The sequence below is a fragment of the Pseudonaja textilis genome, chromosome 5, assembly GCF_049901715.1.
Source record: "Pseudonaja textilis isolate UNSWEBS1 chromosome 5, rPseTex1.2, whole genome shotgun sequence".
NCBI classification, from domain to species: Eukaryota; Metazoa; Chordata; class Lepidosauria; order Squamata; family Elapidae; genus Pseudonaja; species Pseudonaja textilis.
The window spans coordinates 20356412-20382716 of NC_141994.1; the positions used below are offsets into that span (position 1 = coordinate 20356412).

At 42.3% G+C, this 26305-nt stretch overlaps 2 protein-coding genes across 2 annotated transcripts in view; one reads left to right on the plus strand and one right to left on the minus strand.

Moving 5' to 3' along the window:
- Positions 1 to 227: 227 nt before the first annotated feature.
- Positions 228 to 2581, minus strand: LOC148125556 (uncharacterized). Its single transcript, XM_087935633.1, has 3 exons — positions 2002 to 2581; positions 549 to 623; positions 228 to 472 (listed from the first exon to the last, which is right to left on the minus strand). The coding sequence occupies exons 1-3, from the start codon at positions 2546 to 2548 to the stop codon at positions 228 to 230; spliced, it is 867 nt and encodes a 288-aa protein (XP_087791759.1). The 5' UTR covers positions 2549 to 2581.
- Positions 2582 to 17658: 15077 nt separating this feature from the next.
- LOC113437144 (uncharacterized) overlaps positions 17659 to 26305 on the plus strand; it is an 87942-nt gene continuing 79295 nt past the window's right edge. Inside the window, exons 1-2 of the mRNA XM_026702002.2 lie at positions 17659 to 17665; positions 20282 to 20475. Coding sequence (XP_026557787.2) covers positions 17659 to 17665; positions 20282 to 20475 — 201 coding nt within the window. The remainder of the gene's footprint in view (positions 17666 to 20281; positions 20476 to 26305) is intronic.

The window sequence follows — 26305 nt, forward strand, 5'->3', positions numbered from 1 at the left end:
AGGTCTCCAAACTTGGCAACTTTAAGTCCTGTGAACTTCAACTCCAAGAATTCTCCAGCCAGCATAGCTAGCTAAGGAATTCTGGGAGTTGAAGTCCACAAGTCTTAAAGTTGCCAAGTTTGTGGACCCGTGGTCTACAGGAAATGTTTGACAAATTCTAAAACAATAAAATAAAATAAAGCTCATCAGGAACCCCTGGAGCAGTTTGTATTGGACTAAGAAGACGTTTAAGAAGAAAAATGAGGTGCACTTCCTGGAAGGAGATTCGTGGGACTGAGAAAGAAAGGGAGAGAGATGGATCTCACAGCTGCAGCTTGCTCACTCAACAGAAGACCAAGGCTGTATAAGTTGGAATTGATCAAATCATTTCCAGGCAAAAGAACATCCAGTTGCTTCTGAATTCCCTGCAAAACCTGGATCTGAATTTGTTGGTTGAGTATAAGCACGTCAAAATTCTGCCTCATCTTGGTCACTGTGGAGAAAGAGCTTGATGTCATTTCTTATCACAACATGCCACAACAATCCAGCTGAATGTTTTATACACTTACGTTCCTCAAGCAAGAGTTCAGAACGGTTGCTTTCCACCTCCTCGGTTTTGCCTTTCTGATCTATCTGAGGATTCCCTAGAAGGAAGCAGGGGAAAAGTCTACATCATTGTTTGGGAAGTTCCAAGGTCAACTCTTGAAGCTTCAAACCATGGTTACCCTTTAACATGTAGACCAGGGGTCTTCAAACTTGAAAAGTTTAAGACTTGTGGACTTCAACTCCCAGAATACTTCAGCTAACATGACTGGAGGAGGAATTCTGGAGTTGAAGTCTACAAGTCTTAAAGCTGTCAAGTTTGAAGACCCTTGGTCTACAAGTTAAAGGGTAACCATGGTTACCCTTGAAGACCCTTGGTCTACAAGTTAAAGGGTAACCATGGTTTGAAGCTTCAAGAGTCGACCTTGGAACTTCCCAAACACTCAAACGGGCAGTTGAGTTCATTTTCTGCACAAAGGGATGCTGAGCTTCTTCACTCACAAAACAGGTTTTGTCTTGAGCTCTTGGCTTAAGCAGCAGACTGAAGAGGGTCAAGTCATTGTGGCCAATAAAGCCCCAAGGTGTTTTTCTCAAAATTCAGCTGGATTTTCTTGCTGTTTTTCTTTGAAAACCTTTCGCTTCTTATCCAAAGCTTCTTTGGTTCGTGAACTCAGATGAGAAGCGAAAGGTTTTCAAAGTAAAACAAGAAAATCCAGTTGCCTTTTGGAAAAAGCACCTCAGAGACAACCACGACCTGAATAATGGAAAATCTACATAGACATGAGAATAGAATGGAAAGAGTCGAGTCGAGTCGAATAGAATAGAATAGAATAGAATAGAATAGAATAGAATAGAATAGAATAGAATAATAGACAAAGAATAGAAAAATAGAGTAGAAATAATAGAAATAGAAAGAAGAGAAGCGAATATAGAAAAGAAGAGAAAATAGAAGAGAATATAAAATAGAATAGAATAAAAGAATAGAAAAATAGACAAAAGACAAATAAAAGAAAAAGAATAGAAATAATAGAAATAGAAAGAATAGAATACAGAAGAAAATAGAAAATAGAAGAAAATAGAAGATAATAGAAAGTAGAATAGAAAATAGAAGAGAAGAGAAAATAGAAGAGAATAGAATAGAAGCATAGAATAGAATAAAAGAATAGAAAAATAGAGTAGAAATAATAGAAATAGAAATAGAACAGGAATCATGCAACCACAGGGATGCTATTACAGTTGTAAGTCTGAAAAATGATCGTCAGTCACTTTTTTCAGAGCTTTCGTAGCTTCAAACGCTCACTAAATGAACGGTGGTAAGTCAAGGACTACCTGTATTAACTTCACTGCATATAGGTTGTAAAAACACCTGCACAAAAGCAACCGCCTTTGCACATCACACTAAGCCACCATGCATCTTTGAGGACTTAGCGTAATGTGTGAACATCCCATTTCTTCACGAAAGCCAAAGGCTGGCCCTACCTGCTTGAGGTTGGTCTGGCACTGGTGGTAAATGGATTTTCTGATGCTTTATCAAATTTTCATGGAGAAAAAATATCTTCATGCACTTCTGGCAGCTGTATGTTGCCTCTTTTTGGTGCTTTCTCGTGTGGCTTTTGACATAGTCGGTTGCCTTCAGCAGGTGGGCTGTAGTACAGATTGGAAGTTGTGCTCTTTGGCCAAAGGCTGTCCCAGATCCAAGACCTGCTTTCAAAATTGTGTGGCTCCACTGATGCATCAAGAGGCTCGATTTTTTGCTAAAACTCTTCTTACAAATCCCACACTTAAAGCTCCAGTCTCTGGCATGTCCCTTCAAGTGTTTCGCTAGCCCAGTTTCCCTATGAGAAGTCATCCTACTCTTCTTGCACTTGTACGGTGTTGTTTGGGTAGAGCTTCTGGAGGATCTCCCTGGGTAGGAACCCCCTTCTTTGGGAGGAACTTTACTCTTGCTTCGGTGTCCAACTGGCTCTTCCAACGCAGGAAGACTCTTCTCATCTGGAGAAGATGTCAAGATTTGTGGAGTTGCCATAGGAGATTCCTCTCTGGAGATGACTCACGATTCTTCCAGTCCACTTGTGATATTTCTGGACCAGCTGGGATTAAAAGAAGGTAGTTACCATCACGAATGATGTTACCTAGTAATTAGGGCAATCTTTGGAACAGCAATGTCTGCAAGAAGACAACCAAGCTCAGATAGCATCCAGGACCCCTCTTTTCAATCCTGAGCTACAGATCTCTCTCTCTCTCCTTCTTTACAACCCTGTAATCCCTTAATTCAGGGTAGCTGGAGGGAGCTGAGCATTTACTAGCCAGTTGTCCTTCCTGGCACCTATATCGAGTTCGCAGCAGAAGTTTTTTTTTTTTCTTTGTTCCCTAGGAGAGAAACATCTGCTGCTACCTAGGATTGAACTCTCAAGCTTCAGAGTGGGAGGAGACCATTTCCACCATTAGACCACCATGCTGCTCTAACCCTGAGCCACAAATATTCTCCTTTATCGTTGCTGTCACTTTCCATAACTGCCCTGTTTCCCGCAAAATACGACCTACTCAGAGAGTAAGTCCTAGCTTGGTTTTTATATGTGTGCCCAATATAAGCCCTACCCACAGAATTAAGCCCTAATTAAGATCCCAACTCCAGGGTGCATGGGTAAAAATTAACCTAGGGTGGGGGAACTTCCCATTGCAGCTTGATTTCTGGGAAAATAAATTGTTTTTCACCTAAAGAGCAACCACTGCAATTAACTGTCCTGATTGTGGATGCAGGACAGAGAGGTGTGATGGCCTAGAAGTGAAGTTCTTGCCTCACAATCAGGAGGCTGTGAGTTTGATCCCAGGTAGAGGCAGACATTTCTCTCTCTGGACACAATGAGAATATATCTACTGAATATAACTCCAGATTGGCGACAGGAAGGGCATCTGGTTAGTAAACACTCAGCTAGCTCCATTCCGTTGCCCAGACTCCACCCTGCAAAGGATTATGGGGGTCATGAAATTAAGATGATGAATTTGGTAGGTTTTCAAGGAAGGGAGGTAGGTTTCTGCTTCAACTAAGCAGTAGCTAAGCAGAACAGAGCCAAGCTTTTAACTGTGTTTACCTGGTTTCAAGCACTGCCTGGAAGTCCCTCCAATGATGGAACCTTCACAAGAGGTGGAAGTGACCCAAGCCTGGAGAAACAGTGCATGTTCAGGGTTAAGTTGGAGAAATTCACACCTGAAAGCTCTTTCAGCTCATTGCATTGCAAACAGAAACAAAAACCTTTACAAACCCTGGTCTAATTTAAACACGTTACTTCCCCTTTTCAAAAGAGCAGTTTCTCAAAGTTAGCCGCTTTAAGAGGGGTCGACTTCCCTAGCCAGCATGGGAGTTGAAATCCACCTTTCTTAAAGCAGCCAAGGTTGAGGAACCTTGTCTCCCTTGTGAGCACACACAATGTTGCTGATGCACTCCCTCCCATTCCTGGATGACAGCCAAATTATTCCTTTTATTTATTCAGTTCAATGCCACACACTTCTGGGCAGCTCACAAATATAAAAACAAAGTTGGCTATATTAGGCCAAATAAACTACAAAAACAGCTGCAAAGTAATTGCAAGATGCAATACAGACAATTTATCAAAACACAGCAAAATGGGAAGTAATATTAAAACACTGTGGGAACACATCCATCAAAGTTTGTTTTATAAATTGAAACCCAGTGCACTGAGTGAACAATATATCTTGGTTTTTAAAAAGCTACGATCAGGCAAGAATTAAACCAAGCTTCTTGCATAGGGGGGTGTTTTTGCACAAGATATATTTCTTACATGGAACAAAATTCTCGCCATACTTCTCAAACAGCTAAATGAACACAGAGATAATCAGAAGAGAGTTCAGACCTGCTCCAATAGCCAAGCAACATCTAAAGAGATCTGGCTCTGTTGGAAAACTCACAAACCCATGTTTATCAAAACAATGGCTTATTCATTTAAGTCAAATGTGCCGGTACTTAAAGAGACTGACCCACAAATCACTCCGTTAGGACATGCCCAACATACTTGGTTAAAAATGTGGTTCTTTGATTTGCAGTGTGCAACCACAGCTGTCTAATCAAAAGTACACAATTCCCGCTCCCCCCTTCTTGCCAGTGTAGGTGCTCAAAGGATCCACTTGGCTTAATATATAGTTGAACCTTCCAGTTTTCCCAAAAAGAGAATGAGCAATGGACTCAAGAAGGTTTACCAAACATTCAAAGAATTTCAAGTTTGTAGGCTTGCAAAGAGTAAAGTTAAAAACTTCAAGACAAAATAAGAGCTGATAATAGCCCAACCTGTTCCCAGAAAACCTCAAGCTTTTAAATTCTCTTCCCAAAGTTAAGAAATGAGAGACACCAACATGGTTACTAACTGGCCAACACCCCTGATGAGAAGTTGTATAAGACCTTCCTTTGAGCTCTTTATAAGAATAGCTGTTCCCACGTCTTTCCAATTGCTGCCAATCAAAAGAAGAGCCTCTTTAAATAAGCTTTGGCTATGGGGCGGATAGCAACAGTTCTTTAACTAGAGAGATTTAAAACAACAACAACCACCCTCTAACAAGGCTAAGACTTTCTCCAAGCTTAAGGCTTAGCCTTAGGATAGGTTTCACAAATTTGTTTAGTTTAGTTGACTTTATTTTATTGTCATTGCACCTCGTACAACGATATCAAAAACCATCTTTAGTACATATCATGACCAGGAAAATAAACACAAACACACATCCTTCACACTCCACACATTGAACCAAAACCCCCCACACCACACCAACACTAGAATTCAATAGAGTTACCACCCTGGGATAGAAGCTGCTTTTCAGCCTATTTGTCCTTGTTTTTATTATCCTGTACCCTCCGTCTGCCAGATGGTAATAATTCAAAAAGGGGGGGGGGGCGGGTTTCCCTGGATGAGATGGATCTTTGAGAATGTTTTGAACTTTCTTAAGGCAGCAGGAGTTCTAAAGCTCTTCCAAAGAGAGGAGAGGGCAACCCATGATCCCCTGGGTTATGACGTTAACCCTCTGGAGTGCTGTCCTATCTGCCCCTGTGCAATTGGCAAACCATACAGAGGTGCAGTGAGTTAAGATACTCTCTATGGTGCAGAGGTAGAAGGTCACCAGCAGTTTTTCATTCAGTTGCTGTTTTCTGGGAAGCCTCAAGTAGTATAATCTCTGCTGGGCCCTTTTGTTCAGTGCTGCAATGTGAGCACCCCAGGTCAGGTCCTCTTTTAGGGTAACACCCAGAAACTTAAAACTGGCCACTTGCTCCACTCGGTCTCCATTGAAAAGCAAGCAACCTTAAGAAGTGTGGACTTTTAACTCCCAGAATCCCCTTGCCAGCATGCTGCTAGCATACATGGCTGGTAGCTTGCTCGGCATTGAAATTTAAGGTTGCTAAGCCAAGGTTGAGAAAACTTGATGGGAAAATCCCATCTTAAAAGAAACATCTGAACAGTAATTCTTCATAATTTCCATGTCTGCTTTGGAAGCAAGCAGCATAGGAATTCAGTTCTTATTTTCAGGATAAAGAGGTTGAGGAATAACATAGGATGTTAAAGGATAGAAAGAGGACACAGCATTATTATATATTTTGTCTTCCTTAAAAAATTACTCTTATTTCTGTATTTCATATTTTCTATTTTTTATATGCTTTGAATTTGCTACATTGAAAAAATCTAATAGTGTGTGTGTGTGTGTGTGTATACACACACGCACACACACGTGTATATACCATGTTTCCCCCAAAATAAACCCCTGGCTTATATACTGTATATATATTTGCTACCACAAAAGGCACCAGATCTTATTTTCAGGGGATGTCACCCCCACTGACTAGCCTCACTTGCACGTGTCACCCCCCAGCCTCCTTTTTGCTTTCAGGGGACTTCAGGAACTTTTTCTTCTTCTGCAGCTGGCAAGACTTTCTTGAAGGCCTCTACAGCCAATAACAGAGGATTGATCCAGAGCTTTGTTATCAGCTGCAGAGGCCTTCAGGAAAGCCTTGGCAGCCTTGCCAGCTGCAGAAGAAATGGGCTGGCAAGGCAGGTGTTGGGGTGTGCAAGGTCTGGTTACAACTATCCAAAGGTAAGTAGTAGGGCAGCTTCACCCCCCATCCCCTCCCTAGCTTAATTTTTACCTGTGCACTCTGGAGTGGGCGGGATCTTCATTAGGGCTTATTTTGGAGGTAGGGCTTATATTAGGCACACATGTAAAAATCAAGCTAGGATTTACTTTCAGGGTAGGTCATCTTTTCGGGAAAACAAGTGTGTGTGTGTGTGTGTGTGTGTGTGTATGTTTTCTTAAGTTTTCGTGGCTATTTATATGTATGGTATTCAGCTTTGTTCAGGTATTTTCCCACGTCATTATAGTTGTGCTTTTAAAGTTGTAGCAATGTTTCAGCAGAATCTCATCTGCCATCGTCAGGCTTCTGTATAGTGTTCGTCTGTGAGTCAGACTTTCACAGCTGTTTGCAGGTTTTGGCGTGTTCGGGTCTTTTCCCGTGAAAGATTGAGAGTATCTTGGCGATGTTTCGACAAAGTCCCACACACCATCTTCAGGCTGGTGCTTTTGGCTTCGTGTTTGTGTGAGCAAAGTGTGATCAGAGCTGCCATCTCTCTATAAATACTGGTGGGGAGGTGTGGCTCTGTTGTAAGCGGGCTGGTTGTCTGTGTTGTTATTTCTTGATTGGTTGATGGAGTTGATGTTTGCAGATTGGTTGGCTTTTTCGTAAGAACATCTGTGGCTGAGGTACTGGCTGTGTGTCTATCAGCCTCCTGTGTTGTAATGACCTGGGTAATGGGCTGTGTAACGACCTTCTGAGTTCTATTGTCATGACATCCTGGGTCTTATATATAGTGTATATAGTGTGTATATAGTGTGTGTGTGTGTGTGTGTGTGTGTGTGGTATATATATATACATATATACATATATACATATATACATATATACATATATACATATATACATATATACATATATACATATATACATATATACATATATGGATCTTTGGTTGTTCGGGTTTTCTCCTGCGTAAGATTCGAAGTATCTAGGCAACGTTTCGATGAAGTCTCATTCATCATCTTCAGGCTTCTGTCTCCGGCTCTGTGCTTCTCAGAGTAATGTGAGATTGCAGCTGCTTCCTCCTTTTAACTGCCAGTGGGGGTGGGACTTGATTGGGTGGGGGCTTGGCTGTGTTCTGATTGGGTGGGGGTGTGTTCTCATTGGTAGGGGGTTTGGCTGTGTTCTGATTGGTTGGGGGGTTAGCCGTGTTCTGATTGGTTGGAGGCCCCTCCGAGCCATACATGAAGCAAACCGACACCCACTATGAAGATGCAGAAGGACCACGAACTCGAAGCCAAACAGCAAGATCACAACTCACCAGCTCAAATCCCCCAGCAACTAAGACTAACCTGAGCACAACCAAGCCCCCACCTGAACAGAACACGCCTCCAACCAATCAGAACACGACTAACCCCCCAACCAATCAGAACACAGCCAAACCCCCTACCAATGAGAACACACCCCCACCCAATCAGAACACAGCCAAGCCCCCACCCAATCAAGTCCCACCCCCACTGGCAGTTAAAAGGAGGAAGCAGCTGCAATCTCACATTACTCTGAGAAGCACAGAGCCGGAGACAGAAGCCTGAAGATGATGAATGAGACTTCATCGAAACGTTGCCTAGATACTTCGAATCTTACGCAGGAGAAAACCCGAACAACCAAAGATCCACATACAAATACCCGAGAACCTCAGAAAACAAATACATATATATTTCTGAGGTTCTCGCGGAGTTTGTATGTGGATCTTTGTTGTTGATTTCTCCAGAAGATTGAGATCTAGGCAGCGCGATGAAGTCTCATTCATCATCTTCAGGCTTTGTCTCGGCTCTGTGCTTCTCAGAGTGAAGAGTCACTCTGAGAAGCACAGAGCCGAAGACAGAAGCCTGAAGATGATGAGTGAGACTTCATTGAAACGTTGCCTAAATACTTCGAATCTTACGCTGGAGAAAACCCGAACAACCAAAGATCCATATATATATATATATATATATATATATATATATATATATATATATATACACACACACATACATACATACATAACATACATACATACATACATACATACATACATACATACATACCACACACTGGCTGTATGTATGTTTTCTTAAGTTTTTCGCAGTACTTACATATATGGCATTCAGCTTTGTTCGGGTATTTTCCCACGTCATTGTAGTTGTGCTTTTAAAGTTGTAGCAACGTTTCAGCAGAATCTCATCTGCCATCAACAGGCTTCTGATTGTGTCCGTCTGTGTGGAAGCCTGATGATGGCAGATGAGATTCTGCTGAAACGTTGCTACAACTTTAAAAGCACAACTACAATGACGTGGGAAAATACCTGAACAAAGCTGAATGCCATATATGTAAGTACCCACGAAAACTTAAGAAAACGTATGTATGTATGTATGTATGTATGTATGTATGTATGTATGTATATATATATATATATATGTTCTGTCTCACCTGTAGCCACAAGGTGAGAGTCCAAAATGTGCCAAAGGAATAAACATGAACAGACAATATCAGGAACAACAGTTAACTTTTTTCTGTAGTCATCGTTGGCAGCTTTCCAAGAAGCTGCCTACAAACCCAGATAACGAGCAGCACAATAAATCAGAGCCGAAAAGCAAACAGAAGGCTACTTCCAAACTGCAAACGTAATTAACAAAGTTTGACCCGAACAAGGATCGTTAGCTAACACGCCTCCTTATATTCCTTGAAGGGGCCTGTCAGTCTCTCTAATTAGTCTCTGACTTGACGTTTTCTTTCAAATTGTGCTTGACGTCTCAACCTGCGTCTAGTCCTTGCATCAACCCAACATTCGTCCGTTTGATTGTCACCCAAGGATTCTGGTATGTTCTGTGGATCAGCTGCTGACACCTGAGGCAGGATTAATGTGGAAGGTCCTGGAGAGGATGGTGATTCCGACACTCCCTCATCCTTCTGGCTCACGTCTGCATCTCTCATTAAAGCAGGCTCCAATTCCAATGCCAAACCTTCCTCATCACTCAAACCTTTGTCTTCTGATACATCAGACTCAAAGCTCACAGCAGGCTCAAGCCTTCCAGTCACAATACACACACACACACACACACACACACACACACACACATGTACACATGCATAATACACTCTTGTATACATACACACAGCTGCATTTTGAAACTGACTGTCAAAAGAAGCCCCACCAGATCATGTTCCTGAACATGCTAAGGAAAATTCAGTTTTAGTGCATCTATACAGCAATGCGTGCAAAACAACGCTATCTTGTAAACATTGCTCAGTTCCGGATATGCAACCTCCATGTTTTATCTAAGATTTCACATGGGAAAGGGAGGGTAAGCTTGCACCCTATAATTTACCCAGCAACCAGTTTTTAAATTGGATTTATCGGGATAAAAACTGGTTCCCGGCACTTGTGCAACGCAGAAGAACAGTTGCCCATATAAAAGGTGTAAGAGATTATGTTGGATTAGGAAGCTTCGGCTCCAATGAAAAGCTTTGCTGTTTTGCTCCAGGGCATAGAAGAAAATGCTGTTCAAGCTTGCATCGGTAGGGATGTTTGACTTATTGTTCTCTAAAAGGATGTCTTTTTCTCAGGACCTATCAATCAAGTCCTGAGTCCAGCTGGAAGAAAAATGCACAGAAGTAGTTAACAACAGTTTGGGGAACTCATCCTGGCTCCTGGATACTGGTTTCCTTTAGAATTACCAATTTCAATCTGGTCTCAATTTAGTCAAGGTTAGCTAAATCCTGCAACCTCTTGTGCCTTTGAAGAATTACAACTTCAGAAATAGAATAACAGAGTTGGAAGAACGTCTAGTCCAGGGGTCGCCAACTTTTGGACCTCAGGGACCAACCAACTCATATTTTTAAATCCCGCGGTCCCCTAACATGAATTTCGACTGACGGTGGCTTGCTGATGTTGGTAGGAAAGTCAGTCCCATATTCCTGAGCCGCAATAGTCACAGGACTGGCCCTTTGGTCATCCCGGAGCAGCTGCTCCTCCACTTGGGTGCACCAGCCTGCCATGGACTGGAGGAGCAGCTACTCCAGGATGACCATAGGGCCAGTCTTGTGACTACTGCAGCTCTGGAATATGGGACCGACTTTCCCACCAACGTCAGTAAGTCACCCCGGGCCAGATATCCCTCCTCCACCGTTGGTTTTGCCTTCCAGTTCCAGCTCGCGTGGCTCTACTCAAGGTAAGGTTTGTGCTCAGCCGAAGGGTAGGGGCCAGAGGGTGGGCAGGCAATGTGGACGGCGCAGCCTTATATTCCCATGCAGCCTGGATTAATTGCTTTGGGGGGGACATTTCTCTGCAGATCACCCCAAAAAATTTGTGGACCACCGGTGGTCCCCAGCCCACCGGTTGGTGACCACTGTTGTGGTCCAACCCTCTGCTCAGTCAGGAGACCCTACCCCATTTTTGACATATGACAGTCCAATCTCTTCTTAAAAACCACCCACAACTTCTGGAGGAAACTCATTGATTAATTCACTGTTCCACTGATGAAACCAAGATGATGAAACCAAGAAGGTGCTTTGAAACGTTGGATCTGAACCAGCTAATTTTGCTTATTCTTGACTTGTTTTTTGTGCATTTTTGCCAAATGTACTCATGAGTGAGAAAATGCAGAATGAACTTCTGGTCAGCACTTGGAAAGGAGAACACCTGGTTTTAGGTTAAGTCCCAAGGCTCACTGTGAGGAAGATTTTGTTGAATATCACTACTGTATGCCTGTACCAGTGTTCCTGAAACTTGGCAACTTTAAGATGGGTGGATTTCAACTCCCAGGATTCCCCAGCTGGTATGGTTGGCTGGGGAATTCTGGGAGTTGAAGTCCACCCATCTTAAATAGCCCAGGTTTACAAACACGGGTCTACACAATTATATGGCTATAATAGTGTTATGGTAGGGTATGTGTAGGAGTGTATTAGTACAAATAGTCCTCAATTGAGCCCAAAACTTTTGTTACTTAACAAGACAGTTGTCAAAAGTGGGTTTTGCCCTGTTTTATGACCTTTCTTGCTTAGTTGCTAAGTGAATCACTGCAGTTACTAGTGACACAATTGTTGGACGAAATGTCCCTCTGGGTTCAGTTCCAGGTGGGAAGAAAGACACTGAAAACATGGAGGCTGATTGGAAGGATGGTTTAACGGTGGACAGGACCACATGGGTTTGAAGTCCTGGGTAGATGACCACATGGAGTGGAGAGAGAGATATATTTATTCCAGGGGTGGGATTCAAAATTTTTAACACCCAGTTCTGTGGGCGTGGCTTAGATGGTGGGCATGGTTTCATGGTCATGTGACTGGGTGGACATGGCTTGGTGGTCATGTTATTGGCTGGGCGTGGCCAATTCAACATCACTCACATCAAGGCATGCATCTCCTCGCCTGGCCTCTCATGACTGTGGGGATGCTGCAACAGTCGTAAGTGTGAAAAATGGTCATAAGTCACTTTTTTCAGTGCCATTATAACTTTGAATGATCACTCCACACAAGCAAAGTACCAGCAAAGGAGGGGAAAAAACTCCAGAGAAGTTCCTGAGACAGGAAGTCTAGTCCTGCCAAGAATGTAATAAGGGTTAACGGATAGGCAGTTTCTGTAAGCAACACCAGAATGTTTCCTTCCTGCCTTCCTTACAGGATTAGGCCCGTAATTTCTTCCAACAACTGGTTCTCCCAACTGCTTAGAATGTTAACAACCAGTTCTAGTGAATAGGTGTGAACTGGTAGAATCCCACCCCTGATTTATTCCCTCTTGGGCTTTGAACGTGCTTCCTGTTTCTGTGAAAGAAATGTATCCTGATTGGTTGTCAGACTTCCATGGGGCCATGCAGGGGTAACTTTGCAGGTTGCCTTGAGTCCCAGGCTTGGTTGAACCTTGCTGGGTGATGCAGTCTTCCCAGGTGCCACGTGGTGAGATGGCTAGAGGGTTAATCCTATTATGTCCTGAGGGTGAAAGGTCGATAATCTGGCCCAGCCTTTTGTCTTGTAGATGGGATGGCCCAGCCTTTCTGAGTCTATTAGCAAAGGTGGGAGCTATTTTCCAAGAGCATGTTTCTCCTTTTCTTATCCAGGGAGGTATAATATTCTGCCTTCCTTAATATTTCCTAGAATTTTTCATTCTTCTAGGACAGTGATGGCTAACCTTTTCATCGTTGAGTGCCTTTTCATCATGCGTGCTCACACATGCCTGCATCCATAATGCAATGCGCACGCAACCCCCCACTCCCCCCGTCTCCTGTGCATGCACGTGCAACGCCCCTGCATGCACCCCATGCCTCTCCACCTGCGTGCACATCTCCCCCATGCGCCACACACCCCTGCACATGCACGCCTGTCTCCCACGCCCCCATGTATGCATGGCAAATACCTGACAATCAGCTGGTTGGCGGGAGGCACACATGCATGTGCAGTGGACCTGAGCTGTGGTGTTGCTGTGTGCCACTTCTGGCACACGTGCCATAGGTTTGGCCTCACGGTTCTAGGAGGGTGGGTGCTAACTTTCTACACATTTGTTAAGTGAATCTAGCTTCCCCATTGGCTTTGCTTTGTTAGGTCACAAAAAGATCACATGACCTTTGTTAGGAATCTGTCCACCAATTAGTTGGATTGGCAATATATAAACCAACAATGTATGTTTGTAGCTTTAAGACAAAATCACTCTATTGATTTATATTATATTCCGATTGGTTGATTATATTGCAAATTACCACAAGAGGGAGCTAGAGATCATAGCTTGCTCTCTCTGACATTCTGTCTCTCTGACATTCTGTTGTTATCTAAGGTTCTCTGTTGTATTTATGCTGTGCTTATACTTTGATATCTTTGTTTACTGTAAATGACAAAGGCAACCAGTAAGAAGACTTTGTCATTGGATATTCTTTGAACTGTTAAACATATATAACCTGGATCGTTAATTGGACTGTGCTGTTTCTTAAAGTAAACTTTAACTCAATTTAGTGTATCTGTGAGGCTGGATAATTATTCATAACTATTCTCATAAATGTTTCCATGTGTATATCCTTGTTACTCAAGGGTTATTCTGTACATATCATAACAACCTTAAACAACCCCCATAAGTCCATGCCAGTTGCCAACCTTCCAAATTCTGATCACATGATCATGGAAATGTTGCAACAGTCATAAGTGTGAAAAGGGGTCATAAGTCACTTTTCAATGCCATTTGTAACTTCGGTCACTAAATGAAGGGTTGTAAGTTAAAGGGCTACCTGTATTGGGGTTGGTTTGATAAGTTTAAGGCAGGGGTGGGGAACAATGGCCCTTTTATGACTTGTGGACTTCAACTCCCAGAATTCCTGAGCCAGCCATGCATGACTGGCTCAAGGAATTCTGGCAGTTGAAGTCCACATGTCATAAGGAGGCCATCATTCGCCATCTCTAGTATAGGAGAACCTATATATATAAAAGCAAAATACTACTCATGCATCGTCACAAAATCTCCAGAACCATAAAATCTATAAACTTGAAATTTGGCACAAATGTTCCTCTTGGATTCTAGGTGCTCACTAAGAAAGGATTTTTCGAAATGACCATCAGAGCATTAGAATTTCATATATTATTATTATTAACGCGCTCTGATGCTAAGGAGTTCTACTCCCCCTCCCCACCTGAAAAGAAATCTCTTCCAAATGCAAAACACAAGCAGAGGAGAGGAGTTTCAGTTTCAGTTTCACAGCACCAAGCAGCTTTAGTATACAACAGTTGAGCTAAGCCGTGCCCAGGCTCCTCACTGTCTCCTTGCTCACACAGCAAATACTGTTTTAGTTTCCCAACAGCCCTCAACTCTCTCACACACTGACAGGACGCTAGCCAGGTGAATACTGATGGATGCTGGTAGGCAGAGGCAGAATTTTTTTCCCCTTATTTTCCTCTCCAAAAACTAAACCACATAGTTTCGTAGCAAAGCACAGGTATTGAGCTAGTCAATAATAAACCTTGTCTCTTAAAGATTGGAGGCCAAGCTAAGAATTTGAGACATGAAAGTGGTAAACAAACCAAACTATTTCTGAGTTAGGAAAGAGGAAGGAGTCTGAAATAATTGGTGTTGTCATTCTTATATTTAGAAGGTGTTGTGGAAGGCACCATTTGGGTAGAGACTTTGGCTAAAATATGGCTTTTGTGATTGCAACTCAGCCTCACAAACACTTGCTTATCTCTGCTAGCGGTAGGGTTCAATTAACTCCACTTGCTGTGTGATCACACAGTTTGCACAACACACACTGATCCATAAGCTAACCCCCAAGGCTGGGTTCATATAGTAATCTGCAATTCAGGGTTGCATCTCACTTCCTTCCCCCAGTCCCCCTCTTTCCCATTCAAAAAGCTCCCAATTCCTCCTTTCCGAAAAGGACTCAACCCTTCCTCTCACACATACGGGCTAGTGGTTTCTGGCTCTAGAGGGCGGTGCTCATTTCCATTATAAAGCCGAAGAGCCAGCGCTGTCCGAAGACGTCTCCGTGGTCATGTGGCTGGCATGACTAAACACCGAAGGCGCACGGAATGCTGTTCCCTTCCCACCAAAGGGGTCCCTATTTTTCTACTTGCATTTTTTACATGCTTTTGAACTTCAGAAGCCTGATGATGGCAGATGAGATTCTGCCGAAATGTTGCTACAACTTTAAAAGCACAACTATAATGACGTGGGAAAATACCCGAGCAAAGCTGAATACTATACATGTAAGTACCCGCGAAAACTTAAGAAAACACACACACACACACACACACACACACACACACACATATATTCTTAAGTTTTCGCGGGTATTTATTTGTATGGTATTCAGCTTTGTTCTGGTATTTTCCCACATCATTATCGTTGTGCTTTTAAAGTTGTAGCGATGTTTTGGCAGAATCTCATCTGCCATCATCAGGCTAGCTTCCTAATAAATGATAGCTGTCCGTTTACCCGAAGCCCAGCCGCACTAAAAGCCTCCAATACAGGAAACACAGTGTTGCCAGCCAATCAAGACCCCCCCCCCCTCAAAATGCTACAAAACAGACAGAAGATATTAGAAACACCAATCAAGCAGAACACAGCAAACTCCAAGACCAATAAACACAGACCAAGACTCCCAACCAATCAGGATGAAGAAAAAACCATTCTAACACAGCAGGCTAACACCAAATTTAATAATAGTAGTAGTAGTAGTAGTAGTAGTAGTAGTAGTAGTAGTAGTACTTTATTTGTGGTCACAGACCAAAACACAAGTACAACAAAAGAAGAACATGGGAAAATTAATCATGAACAATTGGTCACCAAAAACTTGACTAAGGGGAATTACAGAGTTCTCCTCTGAAGGTTACAGCTCTTAAAAATATTTGGAAACCAAAGAAGTGATATATGAGGAGCCATCCCCTAGACAATATAAGAACAAATTACTAACATTGGGTCTAGAAGGGTCTGTTTCAAGGAGAGACAGTAACTTAGATCTGCCTGCGTTATACATAGGGCGATACAAAAGGACACACTCCACGGTTTCAACCTCAGCTCTGTCACAGCGGCATAGCCGCTCGTTAATCGGAAGCCTCTTAAATCGCCCATCCAGTAATGCTGAGGGCAGAACATTAAAGCAAGCTAGGGAGAAAGCTCTTCTACACTTGGGAATGGTTAGAGTGTAACAATAGGAAGCCATCCTCAGTCCGTAATTATCAAGTTGGCTGAAGATCAGAAGGGAGCAAGTTTTGTTAGCTTTGGCTCGTAGATATTACAAGTCAATGTCTATATATATAAATAATTTTCTTATGTTTTTGCAGGTATTTATATATATGGTATTTGGCTTTGTCCGGGTACTTTCCCACGTCTGTATAGTTGTGCTTTTAAAGTTGTAGTGACATTTCGGGAGAATCTCATCTGCCATCATCAGGCTCACACACAACGAAGTCGAACCCAATACACAAGCTGATAATGGCAGATGAGATTCTGCCGAAACGTCGCTACAACTTTAAAAGCACAACTATAAAGACGTGGGAAAATACCCGAACAAAGCCGAATACCATACATACATATACATACATACATACATACATACATACATGTATGCATATAGATCAGGGGTGGGCAAACTTTTTGGCTCAGGGGCCTCATTGACTTTTAAAATTTGACAGACGGGCTGCCACCTGGTGTCGAAATGCCTGTCATTACAAGTCAAAATCAAATGAATGCAATCATTCAATCATTCACATCAAACCTTAATTCTGTACCAATCTTCGGCGGGCCGGATTAAAAAGACCAATGGGCCGGATGTGGCCCCCGGGCCGTAGTTTGCCCACCCCTGATATAGATATATAGATGTATAGATGTATATGTGTATATGTATATATATGTATGTATGTATGTATGTATATGTATATGTGTATATATGTGTGTGTGTGTATAAATATATTAATAACATGTATATTAAAAGCAAAAAGAAAAACCCTGTGAAACCTACAACAGAGGAATGGTTAATGAAGGTGATGGAACTGGCCACTCAGGTTACATGAATGTTCCTTGTGAGAGAAAAATCTATAATTCACTGAAATATCTATAATTGCAAGCCTTTTGTGGATTTTCTGCAGGAGATTAAAAAAAGAAACAAATTATGACATATGGATTTCATGATCATTAACATTTTTAAAAAATATTTTTTGTGGGAAATGGACATATTATAGTTTTGAATTAAGAACTGAATGTATTTCTTTTATACTTAGAAGTCAGAAATTGTGTGTGTGTGTGTGTGTATTCTTTATACATTTCTACACCTCTATTTCTCTCTCTTTTTCTTCTTTCTTCCTGATAGTTTTAAAATTTTGTATGATTTCATGTAATAAACAATTCAATAACATTATTATACAGATGAAACTTTGCTAGATCACTTCCCTAATATATATTTCTTGTCTGAAAACATTCCTTTACTTGAAGTTTCCTGTTGCAATCAGCACAAATTATAAAGACATCTTCTTTCTCCTGTTTCAAAATAGATAATCCTATTCATGCAATCTAGAATTTATTTTTGCAGCCACATTGCATGCTGATTCATAATCAGAGTATGACGAGTACAAGATTCCCCTTTGGTCTGAGGTAAATTTACCATATATGCCCGTGTTATGTACATTAGATTTCATTCTGTGGTTTGCAGTCCATCATTCAAATCAGTTCAAAATCATTCTGGATTTTATCATGGCTTTCCAAAGTGTCAACAATCCCATTCAGTAATGTGTCTTTCGCAAAAAAAATTTAAAAAAACATACTACTGGCCCAAGCCATTAAACCTTTGAAGGCCAAACCACGGAATGCGGTGTTGTTGTTTCAACCATTTAGTTGTGTTCATCTCTTGGCAATTTTATAGGCAAGATGCCTGTGGAATGAATTTGCACAGCCATTTGTCTGAAATGGTGTAGGGTTTTCTGCTCAAGCAGATAGTTGGATTAGAACAGTGGTCTCCAACCAGTGGGCTGGGGACCACTGGTGGTCCATGAGAAAATTTTGGTGGTCCACAGAGAAATGTCACCCCAAAAGCACTCCCCAAAGCAATTAATCCAGGCTGTGCAGGAACACAAGGCTTGCATCGCTTGCATTGCAAACAACATGAGGTAGTGAGGGGAGGTGGGAAAGGTCGGGGGGGAACTTGCCCCATTTGCCCCACGCGCCTGACCTGGCCACTGGGCTGCTTCTTTCTGCTTCTTTCTTCTTCTGCTTTTGGCTGCACGCAAGGAAAGCAGCAAAAGTCTTTCACTCTTTCTCTTTCTCTCCACCAGAAATGAGTCTTTGGGACCCTGCAAGGCCTCCTGCTCCAAGAGGCTGTGTCAGCCTGACAAGTCTCACAAAGACTCATTTCTGGTGGAGTTTGGGGGAGAGAAAGAAAGACTTCTGCTGCTTTCCTTGCATGAAGCCAAAAGTCTCTCTTTCTCTTTCCCCGAGAACAGAGCTGGAGACGGTATCCTGTGATCCCAAATAAAGAATGATCAGTAGGAAAACGAGGTGGGAAATTTTTCTGTAGACTTTTTGGGGATTTTCCCAGGGTCTCTTGGTCCACGGGATTTAAAATTATGAGTTTGGTGGTCTCTGAGGTCCAAAAGGTTGGTGATCCCTGGACTAGAAGACCTTCAAGGTGCCTTCCAATTCAGTTATTCTATGTTTTCTATGATTGCTAAGATGGTGACCACAAAGAATACAACCAAAGCCCTGCCCCCTTTTTTAAAAGGAGGGTGGGATTTTAATTACACAGTTACAGCATATATTTTTCCACAAGTTGAAAGGAATAGAGAAAAAAAACAGAATGTCCAGAATAATTAATATAGCTATCAACATACCCACATTTAAAAATATTTTTTTGCTTTATATGAATTATATGGTGCTAAACAACAGGATTAATGTTGGAATATCCACTAAGAAACAACAAATTCCAAAATCTCTGTATTGCTTGAAAGTCTTCCTCGTCTCTTTCCAAATAGTCCTTGACTTGATTAATTGCTCTCATTAGTTTAATGGCCATTTGAAGTTACAATATCATTGAAAAAAGTGACTTTTGATTCCTCCTCCTATTGATAGTGCAATTATATTTTTGGAGCAGAGAAAGACTTGCACAAATTTAGTCGCTCTGCAAATTTTACCTTGCTCTTCTTCCTCTTTGATATCATTGCAACTGATTCTGTAGGAGATGACCTGGCTGAGCCCAAGGGCGGGGTCAAATGCATCAGTCTGGAGTTGTTACACCACCATAAATAAACCCATGGTCCTTTTGAATTCTATCCTGGTTTGATGGCCTCTCCTTCACAGCTTGTGTTTAAATTGAAACAAACAAAAACCCTGTCCTTCTTTAGCATTAAAAACTTAGAATAACTTTATTGTCACTTTGAATGTACACAAATCGACATACGTTAAAATGAAATTTCACCGTGTACAGCTTTCCAAGGGTCACCACCTCCAATATATATGCTATATAAACAGGACAAAAATATAAAAGCAATGAAAGAAAGAAAGAAAAAGGAAGGGTGGGTGGGAACGAGAAAAGAGAGAGAAAGAAAGAAAGAAGGAAGGAAGGAAGGAAGGAAAGAAAGAAAGAAAATAAAGAAAGGAAAAAAAGAAGGAAGAGAAGGAAGGAAAAGAAGGAAGGAAAAGGAAGGAAGGAAGGAAAGAAGGAAGGAAGAAAAAAGAAGGAAGGAAAGAAGAAGGAAAGAAAGGAAAGAAAAAGAAAGAAGGAAGGAAAGGAAAGAAAGAAAGAAACAAAGGAAGAAAGAGAATGAAGGAAAAGAAAGAAGGAAGGAAAAGAAAGAAAGAGAAGGAAGGAAGGAAGGAAGGAAAGAAAGAAAGAGAGAGAGAGAGAATATACTGTACCTACATATATTATACGACGCAGAGAAACAAGTTCGGATGCACACATTGTACAGTGGCGAGAAAAAACTGTAAACCCTGCATCGTTTAATCCCTAACCACGATTCCTAATCTTTTTAAAAAAGAAAACTCGCGTGGAGGCCCTCGCGACGAAGAACCGCGTCCGCCCGCGCGGGGCTCTTTTATCAGGCACGGAACTTTCCCGGCCTTTCTTTGTGTGTCTCCCCTCCCTACACACACACACCTGAAATGGGAGTCACACACTATATTTCCTTGCTCGACTTCGTGCCGGAGAAGCCAATCAGCCCGCAGCTTTCCTGGCTTCCTGTCTCTCGTAGGTGTGTTCCTCCGTTGGCTCACCTGGAAAAGAAAAGAAAAAAGAAAAAAAAAAAGCGAAGAGCGCCCGACGCCCCGGGGAAAGCAAAGAAGGAGCAGGCGGGCCAGGGAGCCACCGCCGAAAACCTCCCCCGGAGAACCCCATGGACGCACCGGCCTCCTCGCCCTCAAGACCGAGGAAGGGGACGCGCTTCAGGTAAGCTGGCTCTGGATTTAAAAAACAAAACAAAACTTTCGGCCAAGTTTGTCCCGCTGCCAAGTTCCAGGGTGAATCACAGCAAAAAGACGCGCGGGGCCTCGCGTAGGAATTCCAGGTAAGCTGCTGCGTCAGGTCGAGCCCGGAACCTAATTTGTGGCAGTTTACAGGTAAAGAAAGGGAACGAAGTATGAAAAAGGTTCATTCTTTCTCTGTCTGTTCCCCCACCTCCCTTCAGCTGCAGAGACGTTCCCCCTCCCTCTTGTAAAGGATTGTGATAAGGTGTGTTTGTGTTTGTTGGTTTCCTTCTGGGTTTCCCCTCCCTCCAGTTTGTGAATTATCAACAACTAGCAGGGTACCCGTGCTTCGCTATGAAACTATGTGATCGAGCGAGTTTGGGGGGAGGAAAATAAGTGGGGGTGGGGAGAGAGAAATTCTGCCTCTGTCTATCAGCATCCATAGAGGGTTCCTGTCAGTGTGTGAGAGAGTTGAGGGCTGTTTGGAAAGTGAAACGGTATTTGCTGTGTGAGCAAGAAGGAGACAGCAAGGAGCCTGGGGCGTGGCTTAGCTCAGCTGTTCTGTAGTGAAGCTGCTTGGTGCTGTGAAATGGAAATGGAAACTCCACTCCTCTGCTTGTGTTTTGCATTTGGAACAGATTTCTTTTCAGGTGGGGAGGCGGAGTAGCATCAGAGTGTGTTAATAAAAATAATATACGAAATACGAATGCTCTGACGGTCATTTTGAAAAATCCTTTCTTAGTGAGCACTAGAAGCCAAGAGGAACATAAGTGCCAAATTTCAAGTTTGTTGGTTTTACGGTTCTGGTTATTTTGTGATGATGCCTGAGTGGTATTTCTCATAGATGGATGGATGAATGGATGGATAGAATAGAATAGAATAGATAGATTAGATAAATTGGATAGGATAGATATAGATGATAGATTGGATGGATGGATGGATGGATAGATAGATAGATAGATAGATAGATAGATAGATAGATAGATAGATAGATAGATAGATAGATAGATAGATTCTGAGCTGGATCTCTTTTCGGGAATGAACATGAAGTTTGAGAGGCTGGAATTCCCAAATTTGGGTGAGGATTGTCCGGGAATGTGGCCCTCCCTCATTGGAAGGAGCTGTTTTCTAAGGCAGAAGCCCCTGAAACAAAGACACATTTGAATTCAGGTAGTCCTCGACTTACAACAGTTCATTTCGTGATTAAAGTTGCAGCGGCCCTGAAAAAAAGTGACTTAGGACCATATTTCACACTTACGACCGTGGGGGATCATCCCGGCGGTTATGCGATTTACATTCGGATGCTTGATGACTGTTTCATATTTCTGACGGTTGCAGTGTGTGTGTGTGTGTGTGTGTGTGTGTGTGTGTGTGTGTGTGTCTGGAGGGTTAAATCGTGTGATCTTCTTTTGCGACCTACCGACAAGCAAAGTCAACCAGATACGTTTAACAACCATTTTGTCACTTTAACCATTTACTAACTTAGCCGCAGGGATTCACTTAACAAATAGGTGGCCAGGAAAAATATTAAAAAATGGGGCAAAACTCAAGGGATTGCCCACTTAGCAACATCCATTCTGGCCTCCACTGTGGTCGTAAGTCAAGGACTACCTGCAGCCAGCAAGCGTGCTTCCAGACTCTAGATTTTTTGGGGGAGGGGGGGGGCACACCATCCCCTAATGAGGGATCAAGTTAGCATCTTAACGTCTGTGTGAAGGATCCCTGGAAAGAGGAGATTGTTGTCAGCTCCAGAGTTGAGGCTGCCCATCTCTTGCTCCCACCCAGGAGTGGGCTTCAAAAATTTTAGCAACGGGTTCTCTGTCCGGTTGCTGGGTGGGCGTGGCCATGGTGGGCGTGGCCTAGTCAGCCTCCTGCACCATGGCAGGGGGTGGGGCTTTTTTGCCCTCCCCGGGCTCTGGAGGCTTTACTCGAGCCTCTGGGAGGGCTAAAATGGCCTTCCTGGGCTCCGGAGGCTCTCTGGAAGCTGGAAATGGGCCCATTTCCGGCCTTCCTGAACTTCCAAGAGGTCCACTTTTCGCCCTTCCCGAGCCTCCACATGTGCCCTGCACTTACCTGCATCCAAAACAGGCTTCGTGAGGACTCTTGCGAGGGGAGGGGTCAGGGTGGGCGGGGCCAGACATGAGTGGGATTTGGGGATTCTCTGAACTGCACAGACTCTCAGCTAGGGGCTCCCCCAAACCCCCAGCAGCCCATCTCTTGCTCCCACCCCAAAAAGGGGGACTTCTCCCCCCCAAAAATAGTTCCTTTTTATTTTTATTTTAAAGTTCTGAGGCAGGGGTCTTCAAACTTGACAGCTTTAAAGACTTGTGGACTTCAACTCCCAGAATCCCTCCTCCTGTCATGTTAGCTCAGGAATTCTGGGAGCTGAAGTCCACAAGCTTTAAACTGGCCAAGTTTGAAGACCCTTGTCTTAGGCCGAAAATCTTAGGTGCTATAGCAGAGGTCTCCAAACTTGGCAGCTTTTTAAGACGTGTGGACTTCAACTCCCAGAATCCCCCCTCCAGTCATGGTTAGCTCAGGAATTCTGGGAGTTGAAGTCCACACGTCTTAAACTTGTCACCTTTGAAGACCTTTGTTCTTAGGTATCATTGTGAGATCGGCCAAGAGGCCACTGAGGACAGTCCCCAAGGCCGATGAACCCAGCTGGAATTCCAGACACCTTTTTACTCTCCAGGCTGCTGTTTAGCTGCCTGGCTATCATTCCAAGGTGTGATTAATGCTTTTCTCTGAGGGAGAGAAAGGCTTCCTCTCACAGCCTCCCAAGAAAGGGGATATTTGCCTTTCCCATTTCCTCCAGAGGCTCCTTTGAAATTAATTTTCAGTGCTTGGTTCCATTTTCTTGGCCCAACCTGTGAGTCAAGGTTGAAAGGAAAGTGAATGGTGGATGCTTTCTCACCCCTTTGGTGGTTGATGGTTTCTCCCACCTCATCTCCCCCCAAGCACTTAAACCACATTCTGAAGGCATCAGTGAGTCAAGTGAACATAGGAATTTGGTTGACCTGGATTTAAAGTTCATCATGATATCTGAACCCATCCATGTGTTTTTAAATCATCCAGGTTTCTTCTCTGATTCTTTTATTTGCACTTCATGTGTACAATTAATTGAAGTTCTGGCAATTCTCCCTAATTTTGTCATAGTTTGCTTTCTCCAAAAAATAATGTAAAATAATTTGTACTTGGCTGTTACTGGAGTATTTTTGCTCCAGATAAGACTTTTCCATTACAAGTTTTAAAGCACACGTATCAAATGCATCCAATATAATTGTGTCACTGTCATTTTCTGTCGTTCTATCATGATGACCTTTTATTTTGATTATCCTTTTCATTTTTATTCTGATTTTATTGTGTAATTTCGGTAAGCTATTTGGTTTCAGGCAATCAGATAAATTTTAGATTAAAGTTGATTTTACCTAAGCATCGAGAAAACAATAAAACATGGAAGACTATAAGTGGGTCTAAATGATATCCCTTCTGTTAATTTAAGTAAGGATAAGTTTAAAACCTTCTAGGTTCAAGAAATCTTTTGAATAAAACTTAAAAATACCTCTAGTATTTGTTGGTAACTGGAAATTATTTATTTTATTTTATTTATTAGAATTTGTCATACAAAGACAAGAACAAGAATAACAGAATAAAAATACAATGACAGGGACAATAGAGGCATCTTAGTGCACTTATGCACACCCCCTCTACTCACCACTTAAGTATGATGTAAGGTCCACGGAAGTCAATTTGTGACTGAAACTGTGAAAATTTGTAGCTGAAACAACTGAATCAGGTAGGGCATTCCAGACTGACAACTCGATGACAGCGTATTTTTTACAATCAAGTTTAGAATAATTTATATTGAGTTTAAAGCAATTGTTAGTGCGCGTATTATTGCGATTAAAACAAAACAAAAAAGACATTGGTTGACCTGGATTTAAAGTTCATCATGATATCTGAACCATACGTAGTAAAACATTACTGCATATACTTTTTTATGCAATATAAGCGACGCAGTTCTAAGTTACCCAAACCGAGAATTTCCAGCCTAGTAGCATGGGGAATTATCACCTGGTGATTGTTATATCTATAGCTAGATGTATGCATAAAATTAAAAAAAAATAAAGTCTGCTTTAGGTACTTGATATCTTTAGCAATAATCTTAAACACGACCATCATTCTTGCTTAATTTGTGCCAAGTAACCTCTTTATCAATTTATTCTGAAAGATTGAGAGACGCAGTTTTAACAATCCTTATCTGAACATTTTTCTTCTCTGCTCTATTCCAATCATCCCTCTGTTTACTCTTTCCTCCTCTTTTTTTATTTATTTATTCTTTGGGTGTTATCCATAATAAAAGAGCGATGTATAGATAGGCTGATTCTGTTTGTGAGTTGCAGGAGTTGATAACTATATTTTAATTAAGAGGTCGTCATGCTGCCAGAAGCCATACTTCAACCCTTGAAGGAGGGAAGTGCATACATTTTGTAGAGGAAAAGGGTGTTATATATTTGCTGCTGGTTGGTATTTTATAGCTCTTGAACCAATTCTGACACTTCATAAATGATGTGGGTGGCTCATGCTGTTACCAAAACAAGCCAAAAGTTGGCCTTGGAGATGGTAGGGAATCCATGGCAGATACAGGTAAATCCTCGACTTACAACAGTTCATTTTGTGGCCATAAGTTGAGGACTACCCGTATTCCAAAAAATAAGGGGCAGTGGACACAGAGGCACAGTTCTTCTCTTTAAAAAAAAAAAGAGATTACATTTGTTGGAAGAATTATCCTTCTGGGTTCAGTTCCAAGTGGGGAAGAAAGACACTGGAAACATGGTGGCTGCTTGGAAAGATGGTTTGATGGTAGACAGGATCACATCCCTTGGGTGTAGAAAGAAGGAAGGAGATGCTGAGAGTCCCTGAGTTTTATACCCTCTGTTGGGATTTGAATTGGAGCTTGTATTCTGATTGGTTGTCAGACTCCCATGAGGCCATGCAAGGGCAACTCTATAGGCTGTCCTGAATCCCAGGCTTGGTGAATGATGATGTAATCAAAGGGCTTTGGGCAATTCCTATTATGGGGCTGCCCGGAGTAGACCTTTGTTATGTAAAATAGACTGGCCTAGGCCAGAGTAATGGCCCATTAGCAAAGATGGGTGCGGGGGCTGAGTTTCTGCCTCTGAGGTAAGTTTCTGCTTCTGAGTTTCTACTTCTCTTTTTAGGGGAAATATTCTGCCTTTTTAATATTTCATTTTTCTAGGAGAGGGGTAGGTGATAGCTTCCTACACTTTGCAAAAAAGATGTTGAGACTTTGGAAAAAGTGCAGAGAAGAGCAACTAAGATGATTAAAGGCTGGGAGGCTAAAACATGTGAAGAACAGTTGCAGGATTTGGGGTTGGCCAGTCTAAAGAAAAGGAGAATTAGGGATGACATGATAGCAGTATTTCAGTATTTAGTGGCTGCCCTAAAGAAGAAAGGGCCAATCTATTCTCCAAAGCACCAGAGGCCAAGACAAGAAACAATGGATGGAAACTAATCAAGGAGAGAAGCAACCTGGAATGGAGGAGAAACTTCCTAAGAGTGGGGACAATTAACCAGTGGAACAGCTTGCCACCAGAAGTTGTGGGTGCTTCATCACTGGAGGTTTTTTACAAGAGACTGGACAGTTATTTGTCTGAAACGGTATAGGATTTCTTGCTTAAGCAAGGGGTTGGACTAGAAGACCTCCAAGGTCCCTTCCAGCTCTGTTCTGATTCGGTTTCAGTTTATCACTGGATATGTGGTGCTGCTTATGAGTTTGTCAAGAAAGG